The sequence below is a fragment of the Ochotona princeps genome, chromosome 1, assembly GCF_030435755.1.
Source record: "Ochotona princeps isolate mOchPri1 chromosome 1, mOchPri1.hap1, whole genome shotgun sequence".
Classification (NCBI taxonomy): domain Eukaryota; kingdom Metazoa; phylum Chordata; class Mammalia; order Lagomorpha; family Ochotonidae; genus Ochotona; species Ochotona princeps.
The window spans coordinates 45,058,799-45,080,919 of NC_080832.1; the positions used below are offsets into that span (position 1 = coordinate 45,058,799).

Consider the following 22,121-nt stretch of genomic DNA (forward strand, 5'->3'; position numbering starts at 1 on the left):
ATAAAAATAAATAAATCTTTAAAAAAAAAAAAAGGAAATAGAAATGCTATAGCCTGAAGTTACAGAACATCGTTGTAAAAAAATTAGAACCCAGATAAATACAGAGATTTAGTATGTTCCAGGACTAGAAGCCTTGGTATTATGAAAATGGTAATTCTTCTTAAACTGAGATACAAATGTAATTCATATCAAAATCCAAACAGCATGTTCCTGGAAAATGAAAAAGCTGACAATAAAGTTTGTATGAAAAATACACATAAGATCCAGAACAGCCCCTGCCTCCCGGTCAAAAAAAAAAAAAAATCAATGAACTTGCATTACCTGCATGAGCTGATCTCAAAATGTAAGAGTATAGTGTAACGATCAAGAAAGACACCTTGGTTTCAAAAGAATTAACCAGTTAAATAAAATAGGAAGCCCAGAAAGAAACCTACAGACCTATGGACAATTGACTTGCAACAGGAACCATAAATTCAAGGGCAGGAGTCTTCTCCGCAAACCATGAAGGAAGAACAATTCATATCCTTTACCTCACATTGCCCAGGAGTTAAAACGGATTCTAGACTTAATTCTAACAACTAATACTAAGAAACTTCTAGTTGAAAACAAAGGAGAACATAACTGGGTCTTCAGATTAGACAGAGATCTCTTAGAAAGGGCAAGAAAATCACGATCCATAAAAAACAAAAAAACCTGACACATTTCAGAAAAAAATTAATTATCTTGAAAGAAGCAAACAAAAAATAAGGCATGGACTGGAAGAAAATATTGCAAATGATGTATCTGACCATTAATAAATGATTTATATCCAGAACAGATAAAGACTTCTTAAAACAAATAGCAAGACAAACAACTTCCTAAAATATATCAGAAGACACTTCACCAAAGACATAGATGACAAATGAGCACATGAAAAATGTTCAACATCATTAGTCATTAGGAAAAAGTGAATTAAAGTCACAATAAAATGCTACTACACATCTGCTGAAATGGCTGAAAATTTTAAAAACCAAAACTTACAATACCATGTCTTCACAAAGAGATGAAAAATCTGAAACCCTTTAAGTTGCCAATGGAATGTGAAATGCAGACACTACTTGAGTAACAGTTTGGTGGTTCCTTAAAAAAATTAAACATTCACTCTTGTAGCAACTTATATCTACCCAATAGGGAAAAGAAATATATCCATAAAAAGATTTATACACAGTTACTGCACAGCAATTTTAATCAAAAACTGGAAATAGGTCAGCACAGTGGCAAACTGGGTTAAGCTGTGGCCTATGATGCTGGCATCCTATACGGGCATTGGTTCAAGTTCTGGCTATTCCACTTCCAACCTTGCCCCTTGCTAATGCACTTGGGAAAGCAGAAGATGGTCCATGTGTGGGAGACTCGGATGGAGTTCTAGGCTGTTGGCTTCAGCCTTGCCCAATGCTGGTCAATGCATCCATGTGGTGGAGTGCAGCAGTAGATAGAACACCACTCTGTCTCTCCCTCTGTGTAATTTTGTCAGCACAATGGCTCAATGGCTAAATCCCCATCTTGCAAGCACTGGGATCCCAAATGGGTGCCGCTTTGTGTCTCAGCTGATCTATTTCCCATCCAACTCCCCATTTATTGCCTGGGAAAGCAGCAAAACATGGCCCAAAGACTTAGGGAGATCCGGAAAAAGAACCTGGTTCCTGGTCTCAGGTAGGCTCAGTTCCAGCCATTGCAGCCATTTGGGAAGTGAATCAGCAGATGGAAGAGCTTTCTCTCTGTCTCTCCTTCTGTCCATAAATCTGATCTTCCTTCCAATAAATAAATAAAACTTTTAAAAATATATCAACCAATGAATGCATAAACAAAATGTGATTCTTCCATGAAACAGACTAGTTCTCACCAACAAAAAGTAATGAATGAAGACGTGTAGTTTGGATGGACCTCAAAAATATTATTCCAACAAAGCAAGACAAAAAAGACTATTATATAATTCCTTTGATATAAAATTTCAGAGAAAGCAAAAGTATATCCAAGAAAACAACCAACCAGTGGTTACTTGATGAGAAGGTAGATTTGGCAACCAAAAACAGTACAAAGGAACTCATTGGGATGATTGTACTTCAAGAGTGTTCACTTTTGCCAAATAATTAATCTAAGGACTGTGTTTAATTTCATTTACTGTGAATTCACAACTCCTGAAGCAACATCTGGACACAGTCTTTACAACTTTTCCATGAGCTACCTAGAGGTCACCTTTGGACAACAGGCTATCTTTAAGGAATCTTCATAAATTACTGTTTGGGATTTCATGGGGTCTGGGAAACAGTCAACATCTTAGTTACCTCTAGCAAGAGTACCACACAAAGTTCTACTACTCAGTGACCCTGAATGTAGGTAATGTCAAAGTAGAGAACACAGGGGAAAAAGAAGGAATAGTTAGTGAAACCAGAAAATTATTAATACAACCAAGAGGCCAAAATCTGAGTTGGTACGTACGTTAAAGTGAAAAAAAAAAAAATAAAGAATGAAAGCTATATAAACAATCAACACAGAAAATGCATGATAAATACAACAAATGAAAAGCCCATGCAAATGAAAAAAAAAATCATCTAAAATCATATGGCTACAGAAGCCATCAATGAACTTGATTATGCCAGACTTTCTACAAAAGGTTAAAGATAATGCTTATAGGCAGAACCATGAAGTTAAGTTCCTGGAAGGGTTCCAGAGAAAAGAAGTATATTGAAGGCTTTATAAGCAGTTGAAAGAAAAACAGGTTACCATGGTATTATATGACAAATACAGGTGAATATAGTAAACACACAGATGCAACAGAAAAATACTGAAGAGTCATGTATGAGAAAATTACACTCTTGGGAACACCTCATAAAAAGTTATTAAGTTCAAATCTATCAGAAAATTCAAACTAAAAAGAAATGGGATGACAGAAAGGCTGACAAATAGAAGAGCTGTTTTTAAGAATATTTCTTACTGCAAAAAAAAAAAAAAAAAGTCCTTTCTTTTCCCATGAAGTCTTTGCACAGGTCAGTTGACTGCAAATAACATTATCCCAAAACCATTTTCATGTGCAGGCTTTCAGATTTCACAAATATGAAGAGTCAAACAACAACAAAGCCTAATAATGTAAGGGAATATGAATATCTTCTTTCATACCATATTCTTGTATGACACAATTTAAAACATGCACACGCACACATATTTACATATATACACATACACACGACTTACTAAGTAAACTGTCTAACATATCTACATCCAAATCTGTGGATTTCTTTTGCTGCTGGGCTACTAACTGGCAAAAGTCCTGAGCAGCTCTCACGATATCTGCTTTTCCATCTTCTGGAGACAGCACCTTCACTGCCGAATGGCAATTTAAAACTGTAGGAAAAAACAGAAGAGATTTTTTAAAAAAATCCTTCTTTTTCAGATGTATCTCAAAACTAGTTTTAAGAATATAAGTTAGGATCAAAACAAAATTATAATTCTTGCAGTAAACAAGAAAAATTTAAGCTCTTCATTTCCAATATCAAATATATTTATTCTTCTTTCAAAGGCCTCATGCATTTAAAATCACATATGCATGTATTTTATACTACCTTGTTTTTAAAAGGCTCATCATGATCTTGTTTATGAATTAAATCCTAAATACAGAACTTAACTATAAGCTACATGATTTCTACTCATCTAAAACTCCATGGCTGTAGAATTTGCAGTAACATACAGAATAAAAGAAAAAAAAAAATTAAGGATTATAGAAAAAAAGTGTTTCAATAGACTATGTATGCACTTTCTATAGCACGCATACCTTATCTATTTTTGATTCTTTGGGATCTATGTTACAATTGATGGGACTCCAGAGATGTCATAATAATGTAAAATTCTTATCCACACACATGTAGGATCTTTCCTCGCAGGTGGAAGTTCAATTGAAGTGAAATTCCTTTCATTTCACAGAAAAGCCAATCTTGCTTCTATTTACATATTCATTCTATTTCCTTATGTGGAAATGTGACTATTAGGATTCTCTGTTGAATCAGCTGTAAGATCTGTCCAATTACATAAAATATTTATCACGTGCTTACTTTTTAATATCTATGTAGACTATTTTTTTTACCCTTTCTTGATAATTATCTTTTCAAAGGATAAAGACAAACAAGTCTAAATTCATGACTGAAGATGTTGACACCATGGGTGTTTGGCCAAGTTACCTTAGGGACATCTACAGCCTATATGGTATGTGCGAGTTTGAGTTCTAACTCTGCAAATTCCTGTTTCCAGCCAACAGCCACTAGGAGCCATCAGGTGACCGCTCAAATAATCAGGACCCTGTCCCCCATGTGGGACACTTGGACTAAGTTTCTGGCCCCTGACTTCAGTCTAGCCTGGCCCTGGCAGTGTGAACATTGGGGAAGGAAGCCAACCAATGTGAGCTCTCTACCTCTGCTGCCGCTACTAAAAAATGAACAAATACAGTAAGATAAAAATGTAAAGGTTGAAAACAAGACTAGCAGGGCAAAATGAATGAAGAAATGACCAAATGACAGATGTGCCTCACTTTTAAACCCATGCTTACCTTGATCATCTTTGTCATTACTATTTGCAAATTCTGGTGAGTATTTGGAACAATCCAGGCCCAGAAGTTCCTGCTGTTGTTTTAAAATTTCATCCATCAGTCTGGAATTATTTCTTTTGAAAATACCTTAAAAAGAAAATTAAATAAGCAAATCAAAATCAAGTTAATTCATCCTCTTCAAAGATCAATGGAAGTTGGTTTGTGAAATCAACACTAGAATCAGAACTGAACAAATCCCAAGCAAAGGAGAATGTAAAAGGAAAACTTGACAGCAAAACTCTCAATACAAGAGTCAAAAGACTAAAATAAATTGGCTAAAACTTGAAAAAAGGAAAAGGGTAATAAGTACTTCATGTGATGTGAATGTCAACACAACATACATTTTGGACTAGAACGACAGTTCAAGAGCTTATTTACCTGAAACTTGTACAAATTTAAAATGAAACTCATGACTATAAATGGCTCTTCCAAGAACTCATACACCTTAGCAATGTCCAGAAATAACAGCTTCCTATCTCTCAGTCTAACGTATTTTTCTCTTTGATCACTATGTACATTAAATACTATTGCCCCAATTTGATTGGTTTTATAATCTTAAGAATTGAAGCAAACTATGTAAAATAGACAAAACCAATATGCAGTAAATTAAAGCACAGAATTAAACTACAAATTTTTTAATCCGAACAACACATAGAAAACACTTTAACATCGTGTTCCTGAGAAACACATAGAAACTACATAACAAGAAAGAGCCCTACCACCAAAAAAACGGCATTCTCTGCCTATTTTCAAAGACGCAGCTTTCTGGTAGCCACTGCCTTCTTGATCTTTATCAGTTGTTCCTACTCTGTACTCTCAGTCATGCTTGACTTCAAAGCAGTTCAAAGATTAACTGGGAAGCAGAACATGATTTGTAAAAACACATAAAAAACCAAGCACATACACAAAGTCACATCTTCTTATTCACTGGTTGTACATTCATAGATTCAACCAACTGTGTGTTGAAAATATTCCACAAAGAGGCCGAAGTGTGTTTCAAATCTTTGCTCCACTCTGAACTCCAGTTTCCTTCTAAACTTGCCCTGGAAGGCAGCACATGATTGTTCTATTACTTTACTCCAGTTCCTGCCACCAAAGTGTGAGATCAAGACTGACTTCCACATTCTTGACTAACCTGGACCAGCCCCAGCTTAGGAAGGCATCTATAAAGTGACCCAGCAGATGGAGGATCCCTGCTTGGCTTTCAAATGGAGCAATATTAAGTTTAAAAACTAAAAGTACTAAATAGTGGAAGTAAGAGAGAAGCAAGCACACAAGTGAGCGAGATTGGCCTAAACTGTTACCTTGACCACATCTCACGCAGGAGCCAGTGGGTTTCAGTGCTCTCTCAGGCCCCAGCTCTCAATTTTAGTTTCTTGCTAATCATCTGGAGTTGGCAGGTGACTTGCCCAAGCAGTTGTGTCTCTGCCACAATGTGAGAAACCTTGAGTGAGTTCCTGGCTCAAGACTTCAGCCTAGCCCTGCCTTTGTCATTGGGTGCATTTCAGGATTGTACAAGAGGAAGTTTAGTCTCTCTCTGCCTCTTGCATAATACAAAAAAAAAAAAAAAAAGAAAAGAAAAGAAAGGAAGAAAGGAAGGAAGGAAGACAAACCAAATAACTAAAGCAATCTTAAACAGCAAAAACAAAAGAAGCATCAAAATACCAGATTTTAAGACATCTTACTGGACATTTATAATCAAACCAACTTGGTATTAGCACAAGAATAGACAAATGGACCAAAGGAACAAACTAGGGGACCTAGAAATTAAGCTACACATCTACAACCAACTAAACTTTGGTAAATGGGTTAAAATAACTTCCTGGAGAAAGGGCAATTCCTTTCATAAAGGCTACTGGGGAAAATTGGATCTCTGCATGCACAAGCCTGAAACAAGATGCACATCTTATACATTACACACAACTCACATCACAATAGATCAAATCATAGAAAACATTGGAGAATCTCGGCAAGACACTGGCACAGGCAAGCACTTGCTGGATAAGACTCCAGAAGCACCGGCAATAAAACCAAAAATAGAAAAATGGGATTACATCAAGCTAGGAAGCTTCTATACGGCAAAGGAAACAATTAGGAGGTAATAAACAGACTAGGAGACAATATTTGAAAATTATGCATCTGAAAAAGTACTACTATTAAAAATCTATAAAGACCTCAAGACACAACACAAAACGACAATTCAGGTAAAAAAGGGGTAAATGAGATGAACAGGTATTTTTCAAAGGATGGAATACAAATGGCCAACACACACATGAGAAAATGTTCAGGATCCTCACCATCAAGAAACACAAAACCACAATGAGGGTTTTAACTCACTCCAGTCAGAATGGCTACCACTCAAAAATCAAAAATTAATATATGTTGACATGGAAAAGAAGCACCTTAATCAACTGTTGGTGGGAATGTTAACTAGCAATATTACAGAAGACAGTACGAGAAGTCCTCAGAAATCTAGAAACAGATCCATCCCAGCCATCCTACACCTGGGAATTTACCCAAAGAAAATGAAACCAGCATATGAGTTATCTGTACTCCCATGTTTACTGCAGCTTAATTCACAACATCTATCAATTCAGATGTCTATCAACTGAAGACTGGACAAAGAAAATGTGGTATGCAGATACAGTGCAATATTACTCAATCATTAAAAAAAAAAAACCAAAACCCTGTCTTCTGCAACAAAATGGATGCTACTAGACACCATTATGGTTAATGAAATGTCAGCCCCTAAAAGGCAAACATGTTTTCTCTGATATATGCTAATATAAAATATAAAAATGTGTAAGAATGAAACAAACATCTTACGATGTATTATTTGCACTGGTCTTCTTACTTGTTAAACACAGTGGTATATTTTGCTTATGATTATATGTTAAATTGAAATTGTTACTGCAAACATTTTTTAAAAAAGAAAAGAAGACAGAGGAATTGGGGGATGGAGGGAATTATTTATACTCTTAGAATTGTGTCCATGAAATCTGTTCTTTTTATAGGATAAAAATTTAGAAAGAAAAATTTCTTTTTCTTTAGATTATTCATCTATTGGAGCCAGCACAGTGAAACAGCAAGTTAATCCTCTGTCTATGGCCCCAGCATCCCATAAGGGTGTTTGCTCATGTTCCAGATGCTCCACTTCTGATCCAGCTCCTTCCTAATGGCCTAAGAGAGCAGTACAAGATGGCCCAAGTTTGGGGGCCCCTGTATCCATGTGGGAGATTCAGAAAAGCTCCTGGCCCCAGCTTCAGATCAGCCTAAGCTCTAACCGTAGCAGTCATTTAGAGAGTGAAGCAGCAGATGGAAGATACCTCTCTCTCTTCCATCCTTCTCTCTTTAACTCTGACTTTCAAGGCAATAAAAATAAATCTGAGAGAGCGAGAGAAGAACAGAAAAGAAAAGAAAAAGGAGAAGAAGAAGAAGAAATCAGCACCATATGTGTAAGGATTTTACAGGGATCTTTTTGGTTTTGTTGACAGTGCCTGCCACAGAGCAAACATTCAACAATAGTCTGAAAGACAAGAGGCAACATGCTGATGTGTGCGCCTGGTAGAAATCCTCTTCCTTAAGGTGAGAGAGCTGTATACACAGTAAATGATAAATAAAACTTCCTAAGCTAAAGGAGGATATATGGGAAATTGACATATGACTCCTTATAAAAGCTCAAAATTAAAGGGTCCTAACCTTGGGCCTGACAAAATGGCTCAGTGGCTAAATCCTCACCTTGCAAGTGCTGGGATTCCATACGGGGGCCAGTTTGTGCCCCAGTTGCTCAGGTTCCCATCCAGCTCCCTGCCTGGGGCCTGGAAAAGCAGGGGATGATGACCCAAAGCCTTGGATCCTGCACCTGCATGGGAAACCCAGAAGTTCCTGGTCCTGGCTTCAGATCATCTCAGCTCTGGCCACTGTTGCCACTTAGGGATTTAGGGAGTAAACCAATGCACAGAAGCTCTCAATCTCTCCTTCCCTCTGTAAATCTGCCTTTCCTATAAAAATAAATGAATCTTTAAAAAAATAAAAGAGGACCCTAAGGTTGTAAATCTAAAAGTAAACATTTTAGAACACCAATAACCACAGCAGGATTAACTGAAATATATTCCTAAATACTAACAAAACTGTTAAAAGTGGTAACTATGAGGAGTTATTAGAGTAGCATTATTAGTATATTAATACACTAAACCTAAATGTTCCTCTGCAGCAATGCTTCCTACATGCTACACCCATCCACCTTTTGCCCACTGCCTCCTTCCTGACATGACAAGCAACTTCTATTAGGTCTTCTCTCCCCTCAAAATAAGTACCACTAGATTAACTACCAGATTACTCTTGGCCTATCCAACTTCCTTGTTTTCAGTAAGTCCTAAAAAGCACAGTATACCAAGAACATGGAACAACAACGCCAGCCCATCCTTTCACATTCAGGGGAAGAATTATGTTAATGAAAAAATAAAAACATGTTTCTCTATTCTACTTCATCCTCAGCAAATCAGAATCGTCCTGCTTCTAAAAATCAAATGGAATGACTCCAATTCTCACCCTTCATGTGACCTTTCCAGGTTTGTAATACTCTAATTCTTCACAGACCAGACGAAATGTCACCTTCACTTAACGGGCCTTTCCCAATTTAACAACCAGATGTGCCTGATTCCGCCTCCAAATCTCCCTCTACACCCACTTACACACACAGTTTGCTCAAACCCCTTAAAAAAAAAAAAAAAAACAGTATGTTCCTTCTTATTAGAGCTGATCACCCCTTTCCACCAACAGTGACAGGTATTCTTTTGAAGTTGTGTCTTACTCATCTGTTTTCCCTTAAGGCACGTTCTACTCGGCCAACTTCAATGCTTATTTAATAAACTTAATTACAAGTGCAGAATTATCTAACAATAACAAAACCTAAAGGGATGTGTAACTGAATGCAATTTTTTTTTTTTTTACTTTCCAGGAACCTCTTATAATAAAGGCAGATATTTCCTTATTGTACACAGCAGGCATTCTGTTAACAAGGAAGACTGTCACATAGAGGCACCAGTACAAAGTCTATTTTGTACAAATACCTTTCATGAGTAAATGAAGGAGGTGGTAAGTGCTTAGATGAAATAAATTATGAGCGAGAGGTCTTCTCCATATCACATAAACTTGACCTCCTTCAGAAAGCTAATTTACTCTTCAATACTCATTTATCCATAGATAATATCATCACCTTACATTTTCTTTAGGATTCAAAGTCTACACACACAAATCACATTCTATGAAAGACTGGAAGAAGATATGTTCCAATATGATTGAAATACCCGATTTCCCTAGTACCATGACAGTACATGTAGAAACATTTTCCCGTTATCATAATTCTTTTCATTTGCCTTACAAAATCTAAAGTAAAGCCAAAATGATGGAGTAAAAGTAAAGGAACTATCACAAAAGTCATTTATTTAAAAAAAAGTTGACAACATACATATACAAAAACAACTTATATTTTGTCTATATATACTAAACTTCAACATTTATTTTATTCTATCCTTTCACAAATGAGAGAACAGAGCTAGAAAGGCCACGCTTCTTTTGATTCCAAGAATCCAGCTTGAAATCTAATTCTGACTTTAATTACCATTCAGTTCAGTAACTTTTTATCTCTGATAAATGAATGATGCTAAACCCAATTTAAGATGTGAATTCCTCTCTTTACTAAACTTGATCTTTAAACTGATCACCCCCTGCCCACCAACACTGACAGGTATTCTTCTGAAGTTGTGTCTTACTCATCTCACCAGACCCTACGAGGTGGCCTAGTGGCTAAACGTCCTCACCTTGAAAGCACTGAGATCCCACATGGGCATAAGTTCTAATCCCAGCAGCCCCACTTCCCATCTAACTCCCTGCTTGTGGCCTGGGAAAGCAGTCGAGGACGGCCCAAAGCCTTGGGACCCTGCACCGCATGGAAGATCCAGCAGCAGCTCCTGGCTCCTGGCTTCAGATAGGCACAGCTCCGGTCATTGCAGCTGCTTGGGAAGTAATCAACAGATGGAAGATCTTCCTCTCTGTCTCTCCTCTCTATGTATATCTGACTTTCTAATAAAAACAAACAAAAAAAATTTTTAAAGATTGTTTTCTTTTGAAAAAAAAAAAAAGAAAGAAAAACCAGAACTAGTTTTTCCTTACAGGTTTTTAAAAAAAGATTTCACAAAACACATATTTGAGATCTTTAAGAATGACTTGAGGAATCAAAGTATGTTTCTGCAAAAATTTTAGGAACCTAAGAACCTAAGAGTGGGGCTGGTGTTGTGGCATAGCCAGCTAAGCCTCTCTACCTATGGTATCAGCATCCCAAATGAGTGCCAGTAAGGTCCTGCTGCCCAGCTTCTGATTCATCTCCCTGTAAATGCACCCAGGACAAGCGGAAGATAGTCCAACCGGGTGGGAAACCCCAAAAAGGCTTGTGGCTCCTGCCTTCAGCATGGCCCAGCATGTCCAAAGCGGCCCTCTGGGGAGCCAATCAGCGAAAGGAAGAGCTGTCTCTCCTTTCTCTCTATAACTCTTTTTTCTTTTTTTTTAAACATTTATTCATTTTTATTGCAAAGTCAGATATATATATAGAGAGAAGGAGAAACAGAGAGAAATATCTTCCATCCAATGATTCACTCCCCAAGTGATCGCAAAGGCCGGTGTTGCACCCATCCGATGCCGGGAGCCTAGATCCTCTTCTGGGTCTTCTGACGTGGGTGCAGAGTCCCAAAGCCTCAACTGCCTTCCCAGGCCACAAGCAGGGAGCTGGATGGAAAGTTAAGCTGCTGGGATTAGAACTGACGCCCTTATGGGATCCCGACGCATTCAAGACGAGGACTTTAGCCACTAGGCCACGGTGCTGGGCCCTGTAACTCTTCCAAAATAAATAAATCAATCTTTGCAAAAAAAGAAAAAAACCTCAAAATTTAAAATGAGGACATGTCCTCAAACCCTTCTCAACATAACAAACTCAGGGAACAGCCCTAACCTTTCCAACATAATGCAATTTACTCCCACTTTAAAAATTCTCTAATCTTTCCCTACAAGCATATAACCCCCTTGAATATCCTGCTGCTTTCCGTTGCACATGTGTCTCCTTGGTGTTCGTCTCCTGATTAAGATCATACTGCCGCAACTCAGTTCTATTATAGATTTAACACATATTCTCTTAGCATCCAGAGTTCAGCATACTTGAGAAGAAAAACACCAGTACCAACATTTTTTAAAATGTAGGAAAAAGTATTACTATGAGATCAGGAATATTCAAAGTAGCCATAGATGAGGGACCTGTGGGCTCTCGTGATGAATGCAGCAAGCTTGCCAAACACAACAGGAAGCTGAGGGGGAGTTTACACACAGTGTGGATGATCTGATCTAAAAGGATTACTGTACAAGTGTGTGAAAAAAAAAAACATTTTATGGGATCAGGACAGAAACAAACTCCAATTAAGAGGCTTCTGCAGTAATTCAGAACTGTGATATTAACTCACACTTCAGTGGTCAAAATGGATTTTAAAACAAATGGCAGATAGATTCTAGAAGGCCAAGGACAGTAACTGAAAGATACAGGTGGAACAACAAGGAAGATTCACACATAATACTTAAATTTCCTAGCCTGCACTTAATCAAAGACGGTAATATTTCAACATCTAAATTTGAAACTAGAATTTCTACAGTGCCAATTCATTCCGTTTGGTAGAAACGTTAAAAAAAAAAAAAAAAAAACTAGGGACCGGCGCAGAGGCCTAGTGGCTAAAGACCTCACCTATGGGTGCCAGTTCTAATCCCGCAAGCCCCGCTTCCCATCCAGTTCCCTGTTTGTGGACTGGGAAAGCAGTCGAGGACGGCCCAAAGCCTTGGGACCCTGCACCCCCGTTCAGATTGGTTCAGCTCCAGCCATAGCAGCCGCTTGGGGAGTGAATCATCAGATGGAGGATCCTCCTCTCTGTCTCTCCTCCTCTCTGTATATCTGACTTTCCAATAAAACTAAATATTTTTTTTAAATTATTTTTATTTTTATTTGAAAGGCAGAGTTAAATAGAGAAGGTGAGGAGAGCGGAAAAGATCTCCATCCTCTGCTTTACTCCCCAAACAGCGAAACGGCTAAAACGGGCCAGTCAGAAGTCAGGAGCCAAGAGCCTCCTCCAGGTCCCCCACAGGAGTACAGGGGCCCTCCCTCACAGCCTTCCCAGGCCATCTGCCAGCAGTTGGATTGAAGGCAGAGCCGCTGGGGACCTCCGTGCCAATATGGGATGTTGCAGAGGCTTAGCCTGCTACACCATCATATGGACCCACAAAACAGATCTTTCAAAAACTACTTAATAGCAAGTAAAGATAATGACTAAAAAAGTCTTTCCTAATTGTACAATACTGTTCCTCACCTGCTGCAGAATTAGAGTAATAAGTATTTATAAATAGATGTCTACCCTCAAACTAATCTATCTTTATTTCTAAACAAGACACCTAAGTAAGTTACCTCCTGGTGGGTTATGCTCATATAATTTTCCTGGAAATCCAACTGTAACATTATTAGAGAGCAACCCTCAGACGAAAACATATAGAGCAATTATTTAAAACGAAAAAATGAAATCAGTCATTAAAATTTTGCATTGCACAAGAATATAAATCTTACAGGCTACTGGCCATTTTATTTCAAAAGAAAGCACCCGGATATTTCTCAACATAATTACACTGGAACATAACAAATAGCAGACTAGGGCGGAATGAGTGCTATGTGTTAACTCACAGCTCTTCACCAAAAGAGTCGTGTAAAATGAACAGGCGACGTGGGTTTTCTCGGTCTCTGGGCGCACTTTGTATAAATGATGAGAATACCCATGCGGGAATCTAACTGAGTGGTTAAGGTATCTATGTTTCATATCGGAGTTTCGGGGTTCACACTGGCTCCGGCTCCTGGCTGGATTTCAGCTAACAGGAACCCTGGAAAGCAGCCGTGATGGCTCCATAACTGCTTCTGTCAAGTATGTAGGATCCACAGATTGAGCTCCCAGCTCCAGCCAGGCTCAGCCACAGTTCTCTGCAGACAGGAGCTCTTGCTTGGTGCCTGTCTTTGCCTCTCAAAGAAGCACATATTTTTAAAGAAAGAGCATATCCAATTGAAAAGGAAAAATATCTACACTGACTCTTCACAGAGTACTTCATAGAGCAATCACTGAATTCAGAGCAGAGGCTCCAGAAAATTCAATCTAGTTGAATAAAAAAAGTGTGTTCCATGACTCATGGGATGCATGTTTATATTGATGCTAAGAAGAAAATTCTATTTGCCTTTTTTATATATATAAATAACTTATGACACCTCTGGAAAGGTTTCATTTGCTCAAGCATTTTTTTTTTTTTATCCAAATATTTATTTGAAAAGCAAAGTTACAGAGAAAGCGACGGGGAGACATACACACAGAAAGAAACTATCTTCCATCTACTGGTTTATTTTCCACATGGTCTCAATGATCAGAGCTGGGCTGGTCTAAAGCTAGGAGCCAGGGTTTTCTTCCGGGTCTCATATGCAGGCACAGGGGCCGAAGGCTTTGAACCTTCTTCCACTGCTTTCCCAAGGCACTTGAGCAGGAGCTGAATCTGAAGTGCAGCACCAAGGCTGCAACTGATGCCCATATGGGATGCCAGTGAACCCATACATCAAAGCACTGGAACCAATCACCCAGGCTTTAAGATGACCCTTAAATATAATCAGGAATGGGCCCAGCAGCTTGGCTAGCAGCTAAAGTCCTAGACTTGAACATGCCAGGATCCCAATGGGTGCAGATTCTAACCCCAGCAGCTCCACTTCCCAGCCAGCTCCCCGCTTGTGGCCTGGGAGGGCAGTCAATAATGGCCCAAAGCCTTGGGACCCTGCACCCATGTGAGAGACATGGAGGAAGTTCCTGTATCCTGGCTTCAGATCGGCATAGCACTGGCCATTGCACTCACTTGGGGAGTGAATCACCAGACGGAAGATCTTCCTCTCTGTCTCTCCTCCTCTCTGTATATCTGACTTTCCAATAATAATAAAAAAAATCTTTGAAAAAATATATAATCAGGAATAATACTAGAACCAACTACTGTGTTCAAATTCTTACCACTAGAAATCACTGTAATAAAGATTAAGTATAAAAGTTTTACAATAAAATCTGGTTCAAATTCTAGGTCTATTCCTTACTAGACAAGAAAGGTCTTCAATGAGTTTGTGAAAAATGCCTGTTACAAACAGCACCTCCGCTGTAGCAGCCCGTCTTGACGATCCCATCCCCTACCTGGCTCTCCACCACTCAGTGTCCTCCGCACCTGTGTATCTCTGAAGGTACTCCCATCCCCAGCTGGCACAGCAGCAGTCACGTGCCTAAGTGCATCAGTTTTCTTCACAGAACAAAGACCCACAGATACTATCCATCCTCATTTTACTTGTATTTGTGTAGCTTGCTGTTACGCATGTTAGTGAATATTCAATAGGTGTTCCTAAAATTCAATGAAAGTGGGCCCAGCGTGAGAGCCTACTGGCTAAAGTTCTCGCCTTGCACATGTCAGGATCCCATATGGGCGTAAGTTCTAATCCCAGCAGCCCCACTTCCCATCCAGCTCCCTGCTTGTGGCCTGAGAAAGCAGTTGAGGATGGCCCAAGGCCTTGGGACCCTGCACCTGCGTGCGAGACTTGGAAGACGCCCCGAGCTTCTGGCTTTGGATAGCTGCAGCTCCGGCCATTGCAGTCACTTGGGAAGTGAATAAACAGACAGAATATCTTCCTCTGTCTCTCCTCCTCTATGTGTATCTGACTTTCTAACAAAAAAAATATTTTTTTTAATCCTTTAAAAAAAAAATCAATGAAAGTCTGAGTTGCAATTTCTGCTTCCTATATTTTGGTGTGGGAACTATAAACCCAGCAACCTTAAACTCATGAACATAGAGAACACAATTTGTCCACTTTTCTTACTGCCACACTGCTACCTATGCTACTGGGAAGTATGATTTTATTAACTATTGCTCTCCTTACGTAGAAAGAAGTGCTAGCAGTGCTGAAAACCTAAATACAAATGTGATTACATCTGAAAGGAATACCTGGATCACTCGCATTTCCTCACATGAGAACTCATGGGAGACAATGCCCTGTCCTCACCTTCACCAGTGGGTACTTTGCTTCCTGGTACGCAAGTTCACATTTATCTTAGTGTCCGGGAATGTCTGTTTGGCAAACAACTACCTGTGGAAGCCTGTCATCTATTCTAGGTAAACCCACCTGCAGTATCACCTCAAAATGTGAGTTCGCTCAGCTCCTTCATCTCTGATCTGACTCTGCCTTCCAAAAGCTGTATCCTGCTTATCTTTTAAAATGACTTCATTCTCTGACTATCTTTCTATGTAGTGCTGGGTTTGTGTCCCAGCTGCTCCACTCCAATCCAGCTCCCTGCTTGTGGTCTGGGAAAGCAGCGGAAGATGGCTCAGGTCCTTGGGCCCCTACACTCATGGAGCAGACTCAGAGGAAACACCTGATTCCTGGTTTCCAATCAGCTGAACCTGAGCCATTACTGCCATCTGGGAAATGAACGAGCAGATGGAAGACCTCTCTCTTGACTCGCTCTCTGTAACACTACCTTTCATATAAAAATAAAATAAATAAGTAAATCTTTTTTAAAAAGTGAGATCCACATGAGGGGGCTTCAGAAAGTGTGCTAAAAATGTAAATTATTTTAGTGTAAAACATTTTGGAATCACAGAAGACAAGCCCGGCAACACATTGTTAGAATTTAGATATAAAAGTAAAATGGAAAATAAAAAGGTCAATTTACTGCAAAAGTCAAATCAAGGTAAGTACCAATGGATTTATTTTAGTTCTAAGGATTAGACACAACATATATCCACTCACATCTGGAAAGCCTATTAGAATACAAATTTGGAAGGGGGAGTAGAATAGAGAAAACCCTAAATGTGTCCCCAAAATGCTCATCAGTTGCTCCCTGTCCCAGCCCTACTCCTCCACACAAGCCCCTCCCTCCTGACAGGTGAGTCTACCCTGGTCCTCTGATTCAGGCACATGCACGACTCTCTGATGAGGAAACCACAGCACAAGTGTTACTTCATGATTTCAAGCTAGACTGTCAGACGCCTGGGATTCTGGCCTTTGGCAAAGTCTCTGGGAAGACTGTAAGAAGTCTGATTACCCTGAGGCCACCACTAAAAGAGGTGGCTCAAGTTGGTCAGATGACCAGCCGGCCCTCATCTGTTCCAGCCACCACAAGCCAGCCACCAGCCACGTGATGACGCATGAGTTACACCCCAGCTGCTTAACCGCAACCTTCTGAGTGACCCCAAAAGAAAAACTGCCCACATGAACTTAGTCAACACAATTAATGTTTTAAAATTCCATATCCTGAAGTAGACTGTTACAAATCAACAGATAGGGGCCCGGCGGCGTGGTCTAGCGGCTAAAGTCCTCGCCTTGAAAGCCCCGGGATCCCATATGGGCGCCGGTTCTAATCCCGGCAGCTCCACTTCCCATCCAGCTCCCTGCTTGTGGCCTGGGAAAGCAGTTGAGGACGGTCCAATGCTTTGGGACCCTGCACCCGCGTGGGAGACCCGGAAGAAGTTCCAGGTTCCCGGCATCGGATCAGCGCGCACCGGCCCGTTGCGGCTCACTTGGGGAGTGAATCATCGGACGGAAGATCTTCCTCTCTGTCTCTCCTCCTCTCTGTATATCTGGCTGTAATAAAATGAATAAATCTTTTTAAAAAAAAAAAAAACAAATCAACAGATAACCAAAACAGTTATCTCAGCTTTCACCGTACTTTAATTTCCAACTTTCAAATATCACAAAATCTTACCTCTTGCAGTCACCACTCCCATTACTCTACTCAACACTACTACTGTTCACGCTATCATTACGAGAAATGTGCTAACACATATTTTAAACTGCATCCCCTCCCTGCTTTGTTTTTCCTTGGTGCACTGACAATACCACATATTCTACACCACTTACATATACATTTTCTTAAAGATTTAATTTTATTGCAAAGTCAGATATACAGAGGGAGGAGAGACAGAGAGGAAGATCTTCCGTCTGTTAATTCACTCCCCAAGTGACCACAACAGCCGGTGCTGCGCCAGTCTGAAGCCAAAAGCCTGAACCTCCTCTGGGCCTCCCACGCAGGTGCAGGGTCCCAAAGCTTTGGGCCATCCTCAACTGTTTTCCCAGGCCACAAGCAGGGAGCTGGATGGGAAGTGGGGCTGCCAGGATTTAAACCGTGCCCATATGGGATCCTGGCTCGTTAAAAGTCAGGACTTTAGCCGCTAGGCCACTGTCACTTACATTATTTGTCAGGCTCTCACTGAGCTCTAAGTTCCACATCTGTTTTGTTAATTCTGCCTTCCCATACTTGGAAGACCACCCAGCACTTAGTAGACACTGAAATGTCAGTAGTTAACTGAGTGAGAAAAATGAGTGAATCTAAAACAACAATGGGCAGGCTGAGGATCTCTTATTTCAAATAATGAAATTATGCCTTAAAATAAAAAAAAAAAGAAACTTTTTTACAGGACAAAAATTTCCCTAAGCCCACTCATCAAAAACACTCCTTAAGCCTCTTTTAAGTTCTCAAGTTCTCAGTCACAAGTTGGCTTACCTTGACTTCTACTTTTCAATACTAGCCTCTGAAAAAAAAAAGGGAATATGATACAAGATATGTCTGAATTTCGTCAGCAATTCAACAGTAGGAAATGCCGGAATAAGGAAGTGCAGCAATATAATAATCTTACAAGCAGGCACAGTCATCAAGTCAAGCAAGTCGTGATACATTCTCCCTTCCTTTAAAGAAACAGCTGAACAGAAATCAATCCACCACCTTGTCTAACATCTTAACTTCCATTTTTGCTTCATTTGTTTTATTCCCCAGATAATACGAATTGCACTGGTTCAGGCAAGGATTGTTACTTAACAGTCTCATGATTTGCAATGATCTGTGAGCTCTTTAGCAAGCTGCATAAAATGTCAGGCCCTGACTTTATTAAACTTTGTGTTACGGGAAGAATCATCAGTTAATGACAACAGACAATTGAGTCACCATGTTCTTGCTAGTTGTAAGGGAGATGATAGGGCAATAAGAGATTATTACTTACCCTTTCTGACAAAACCCTGCACTTAAATCTGTCTGACAAAGATTTAAAGGTAAAAATCAAGTTGTAGCTTCTGCAGAGCACACCAGTAATTTAAGTAAATCGAACAGAGAATAAAGCACTCATTTTATTTCATCCACACCAATACTCCTAAACCATTCTAATCACTGCAGCTTTATCTTTAAGGAAATTCCAATGCTTTCATGATGTCTGAAACCCAAACTGACAGGTAAGGTAAGGCATTCCTCAACGGTATCTCCTAAGAATTCCTAAAGACATTCCTCAACTTTATCTCCTAATACCCGATTTGCTGCTCAAATCCCAGTGACTCTATAGGAATCTCAACCTCCTCACTCAGCATGTTCCCCCCTCACCCACTCCCAGTACTTCCCAACCCCATCACCTGCCCAGGTGTCTTTCTCCCCACATGCTGGGGGGCCCATGGAATTCAACACAACATTCTAGGCGCAGTAGCCTAGTGGCTAAAGTCGTCCCCTTGCACACCGCTGGGATCCTATATGAGTGCTGGTTCATATCCTGGCTGCTCCACTTCCCATCCAGCTCCCTGCTCATGGCCTGGGAAAGCCTTGGGACCCTGCATCCACATGGGAAGCTAGAGCAAGCTCCTGGATCCTGGCTTTGGAACAGCTCATCTCCCGCCATTGCAGCTGCTTGGGGAATAAACCAGCAGATGGAGGATCTTTGTGTCTTTTTATCCCTGTACACCTGCCTTCCCCCCAAAAAATAAATAAATCTTTTAAAAATTGCGTCCAGGGAGTAAGTCACAAAATAAAAGTTTTCTTAAAACAAAAGACTCTAAACATCACACTTAGCAGTGTTTTAGTCCGCAGCCACCAAGTAAGTGCTGAATGTTGGTTCTTGAAAAATTCGCTAGGGTGAAAATTCATACCCTTGGAACGGGAGCTGTACCAAGTATACCGGCCACCGAGGGTAAAGGATCTCACACCACTCCAGGCGGCCAAAACTCGAACGGGACCACTTTCCTTTTTTCTGCCAATCCAATCTCACCTACTTCCCATCAAATCACGCCTGGTCCCAAGGGCTCCCGCTTGCAGTACTTGACTACATACAGCCCCTGATACCCCACTGCCTGCCTGCCTGAGACTTCACCAGGGCGCCCTGCACTTCTAAGAACTGCTGTGGCGGAACGGAAAAGTGAAGCCTGAAAGCGCGGGCAGGCTACAGTTCCAGTACCTCCCTGCCCCCAAACCCCATGCTACCTTCGTGACCTTGGACAACTCGGCTCCTTCCTCCCTCAAAGTGTACAAATTCCAACCACCTCACACGGGTATGCCAAAGCACACACAGTCTTCTTAGATGGTATAAAAAGAGAAGCAAATCCGGGGACCTCATAGGTGTTCCACCACGCTCAATTCCCTCCTTGCACGTCAGGGCCGCGGGCACCGGCCGAAGCCGGGAGGACGTCCCCGGCACACCTGCCCTCCCAGCCCCAGCGACACACGCCCGCGCCAGGCCTCACCTTGGTGGTCGTAGACGCTGATGTAGGAGATGCCCACGGCCATGCACCACACCACGAGGCTCGCGATGTCCGTGAAGCTGGGCTCCTGTTCCTCCTCGGTGACCACCAAGCCCATGTGCACGGGCAGCTTGTCCAGGGCCCGGCCGTCGGCACGCCAGCGCAGCCGGGGGTGGGCGGCGGCCGGACGCGGGGTCCCGCGCGGGGCCCGCAGGTGCCGGCGCTGCCTGCCGCCGGCGGGGGGCTTGCGGAGCGTGAAGCCGAGCGGCGCTAGGACCGCGGCGGTGGCGGCGCGGCAGCAGCGCCTCCAGATCCAGTGCCAGGTGCCGAAGCGAACGCGGAGCCAGGACGCGAGCGTGCGGTGCAGGCAGAGCAGCGCGTGCAGCACCCGCCACACCAGCTCGTACAGCCCCGTCATACTCCTGCGGCGCTCGGGCCCCTTCCCCTCCCTCCCGCCCGCACCCGCGGCGCCACGGCGTCTTATCCGTCCCGGCGACCGGCGTGGGCCATCGCTGCGCGTCCCCCCACCCCCCGTGCCCGGACCCCTCTCCACTGCCAACACCTCACCTCGCCCCCGCCGCCATCTTCCTCCTCCCGCGGCAGCCCCGCCCCCACGAGTACATGGACGGTTGTGATTGGCTGGCGTGGAACACTGACGCGGCCTTTGGGTCCGAGGATGTGGCCTAGCCAGGCGTGGTGCCTGCCAGCTTGTTAGCCGAGAGCCTTGGGCTCCCCCTAGTTGTGTGGAGGACAAGGAGCCGACGCCCTGGCTAGAACCCGGGCGAGGCACTGGGTGGGTGGAAAGCATGAATGGGTAGCATCAAACACCTAGGCATCTTACGCTGTCCAGCTTTGTTTGTTTGAAAGAGTGATAGAAGGGCATGTAGAGAGACAGAGGTCGTCCATCCACTCGCCCACCACCCAGATGCGTGCAACAGCCAGGGTGAGTCCAGACCTAGGTCAGCCACAGGAGCTACAGGAGCCCGGTTACTGGGACCAGCAAGGAACTGCTTCCAGAAATGGAACAATCGAGACTCCAAGGGCACTCCCCGCCCCGGCATGGATGGGGCTTTCTTTTTAAAAAAATTAGTTATGCTACAGTTCCATAGGCTCATGGATTTCCCCTTCCACCCTCCCCATTCCCACCCTCCCTACTGTTTTCTCGTAAATTGTTGCAATACTCCTTCAGCAGGAGTCACAGGTGGGCTGGGGCTTTCTGCTGCTGCTGGCCGCTCCTCTCAAGAGCCTGAAAGAAATGGCTTCCAAGGACGAAAAGTGAGCGTTGGAAGTTACAGACACTTGGGGGTGAAAAGCAGCCCTCAGCTACATGCCTAATAGAAAGCATCTCCAAAGCTGGAGCGGACCTCTTAGCAGAGGTTCTACTTCTGTTGTTTGATCAACTTCCCAGCTGTGGCCCGTTTTCCCCACAGTGTGAATGAGTAGCTTCAGCCATGTCCCTGAGCCGTGCCTCCACCGCCATCACCCCTTTCTAAACAGCATCCTTACCTTTCTGTCCCTTGCTGAGTGCACGCAGAGGCCGTAGCCTGGCCCAGTCGTCAAAGGATTTTCTACTCTTGTTTAGCATACAGTTGGCCACCAGCCAGAAGGTTTCTGTGTTTCTATTTCCTGGTTCCTTGATTCATGTGGTGTCTTCTGGCGTCATAAATATAGAGCGTATATATGTGTAAGTATTCTTACATGTTGGTGCAAATGCATAAACATACAAATGGAATTTCCGTAGTACTTATGTAACTTTTGTCCTTGAAAACTCCCTTTTGCTGCTGGGAAACGATGTTAACTTCTTGTCACATGCTTTCCGTTTTTAACACACACTTCCAATTGGTTTGCACAGCATGTCCAATTCGAAGTTTCTTC

The 22,121-nt window shown here is 41.9% G+C and overlaps 1 protein-coding gene across 1 annotated transcript in view; it reads right to left on the bottom strand.

The window, feature by feature from the left end:
• Positions 1–20,871, bottom strand: part of NUS1 (NUS1 dehydrodolichyl diphosphate synthase subunit) — a 28,571-nt gene extending 7,700 nt beyond the window's left edge. The window contains exons 1-3 of the mRNA XM_004597583.4: positions 20,250–20,871; positions 4,577–4,702; positions 3,232–3,381 (exon numbers count right to left, since the gene is read on the bottom strand). Coding sequence (XP_004597640.2) covers positions 3,232–3,381; positions 4,577–4,702; positions 20,250–20,664 — 691 coding nt within the window. The 5' untranslated portion in view covers positions 20,665–20,871. The remainder of the gene's footprint in view (positions 1–3,231; positions 3,382–4,576; positions 4,703–20,249) is intronic.
• Between the last annotated feature and the right edge of the window lie 1,250 nt (positions 20,872–22,121).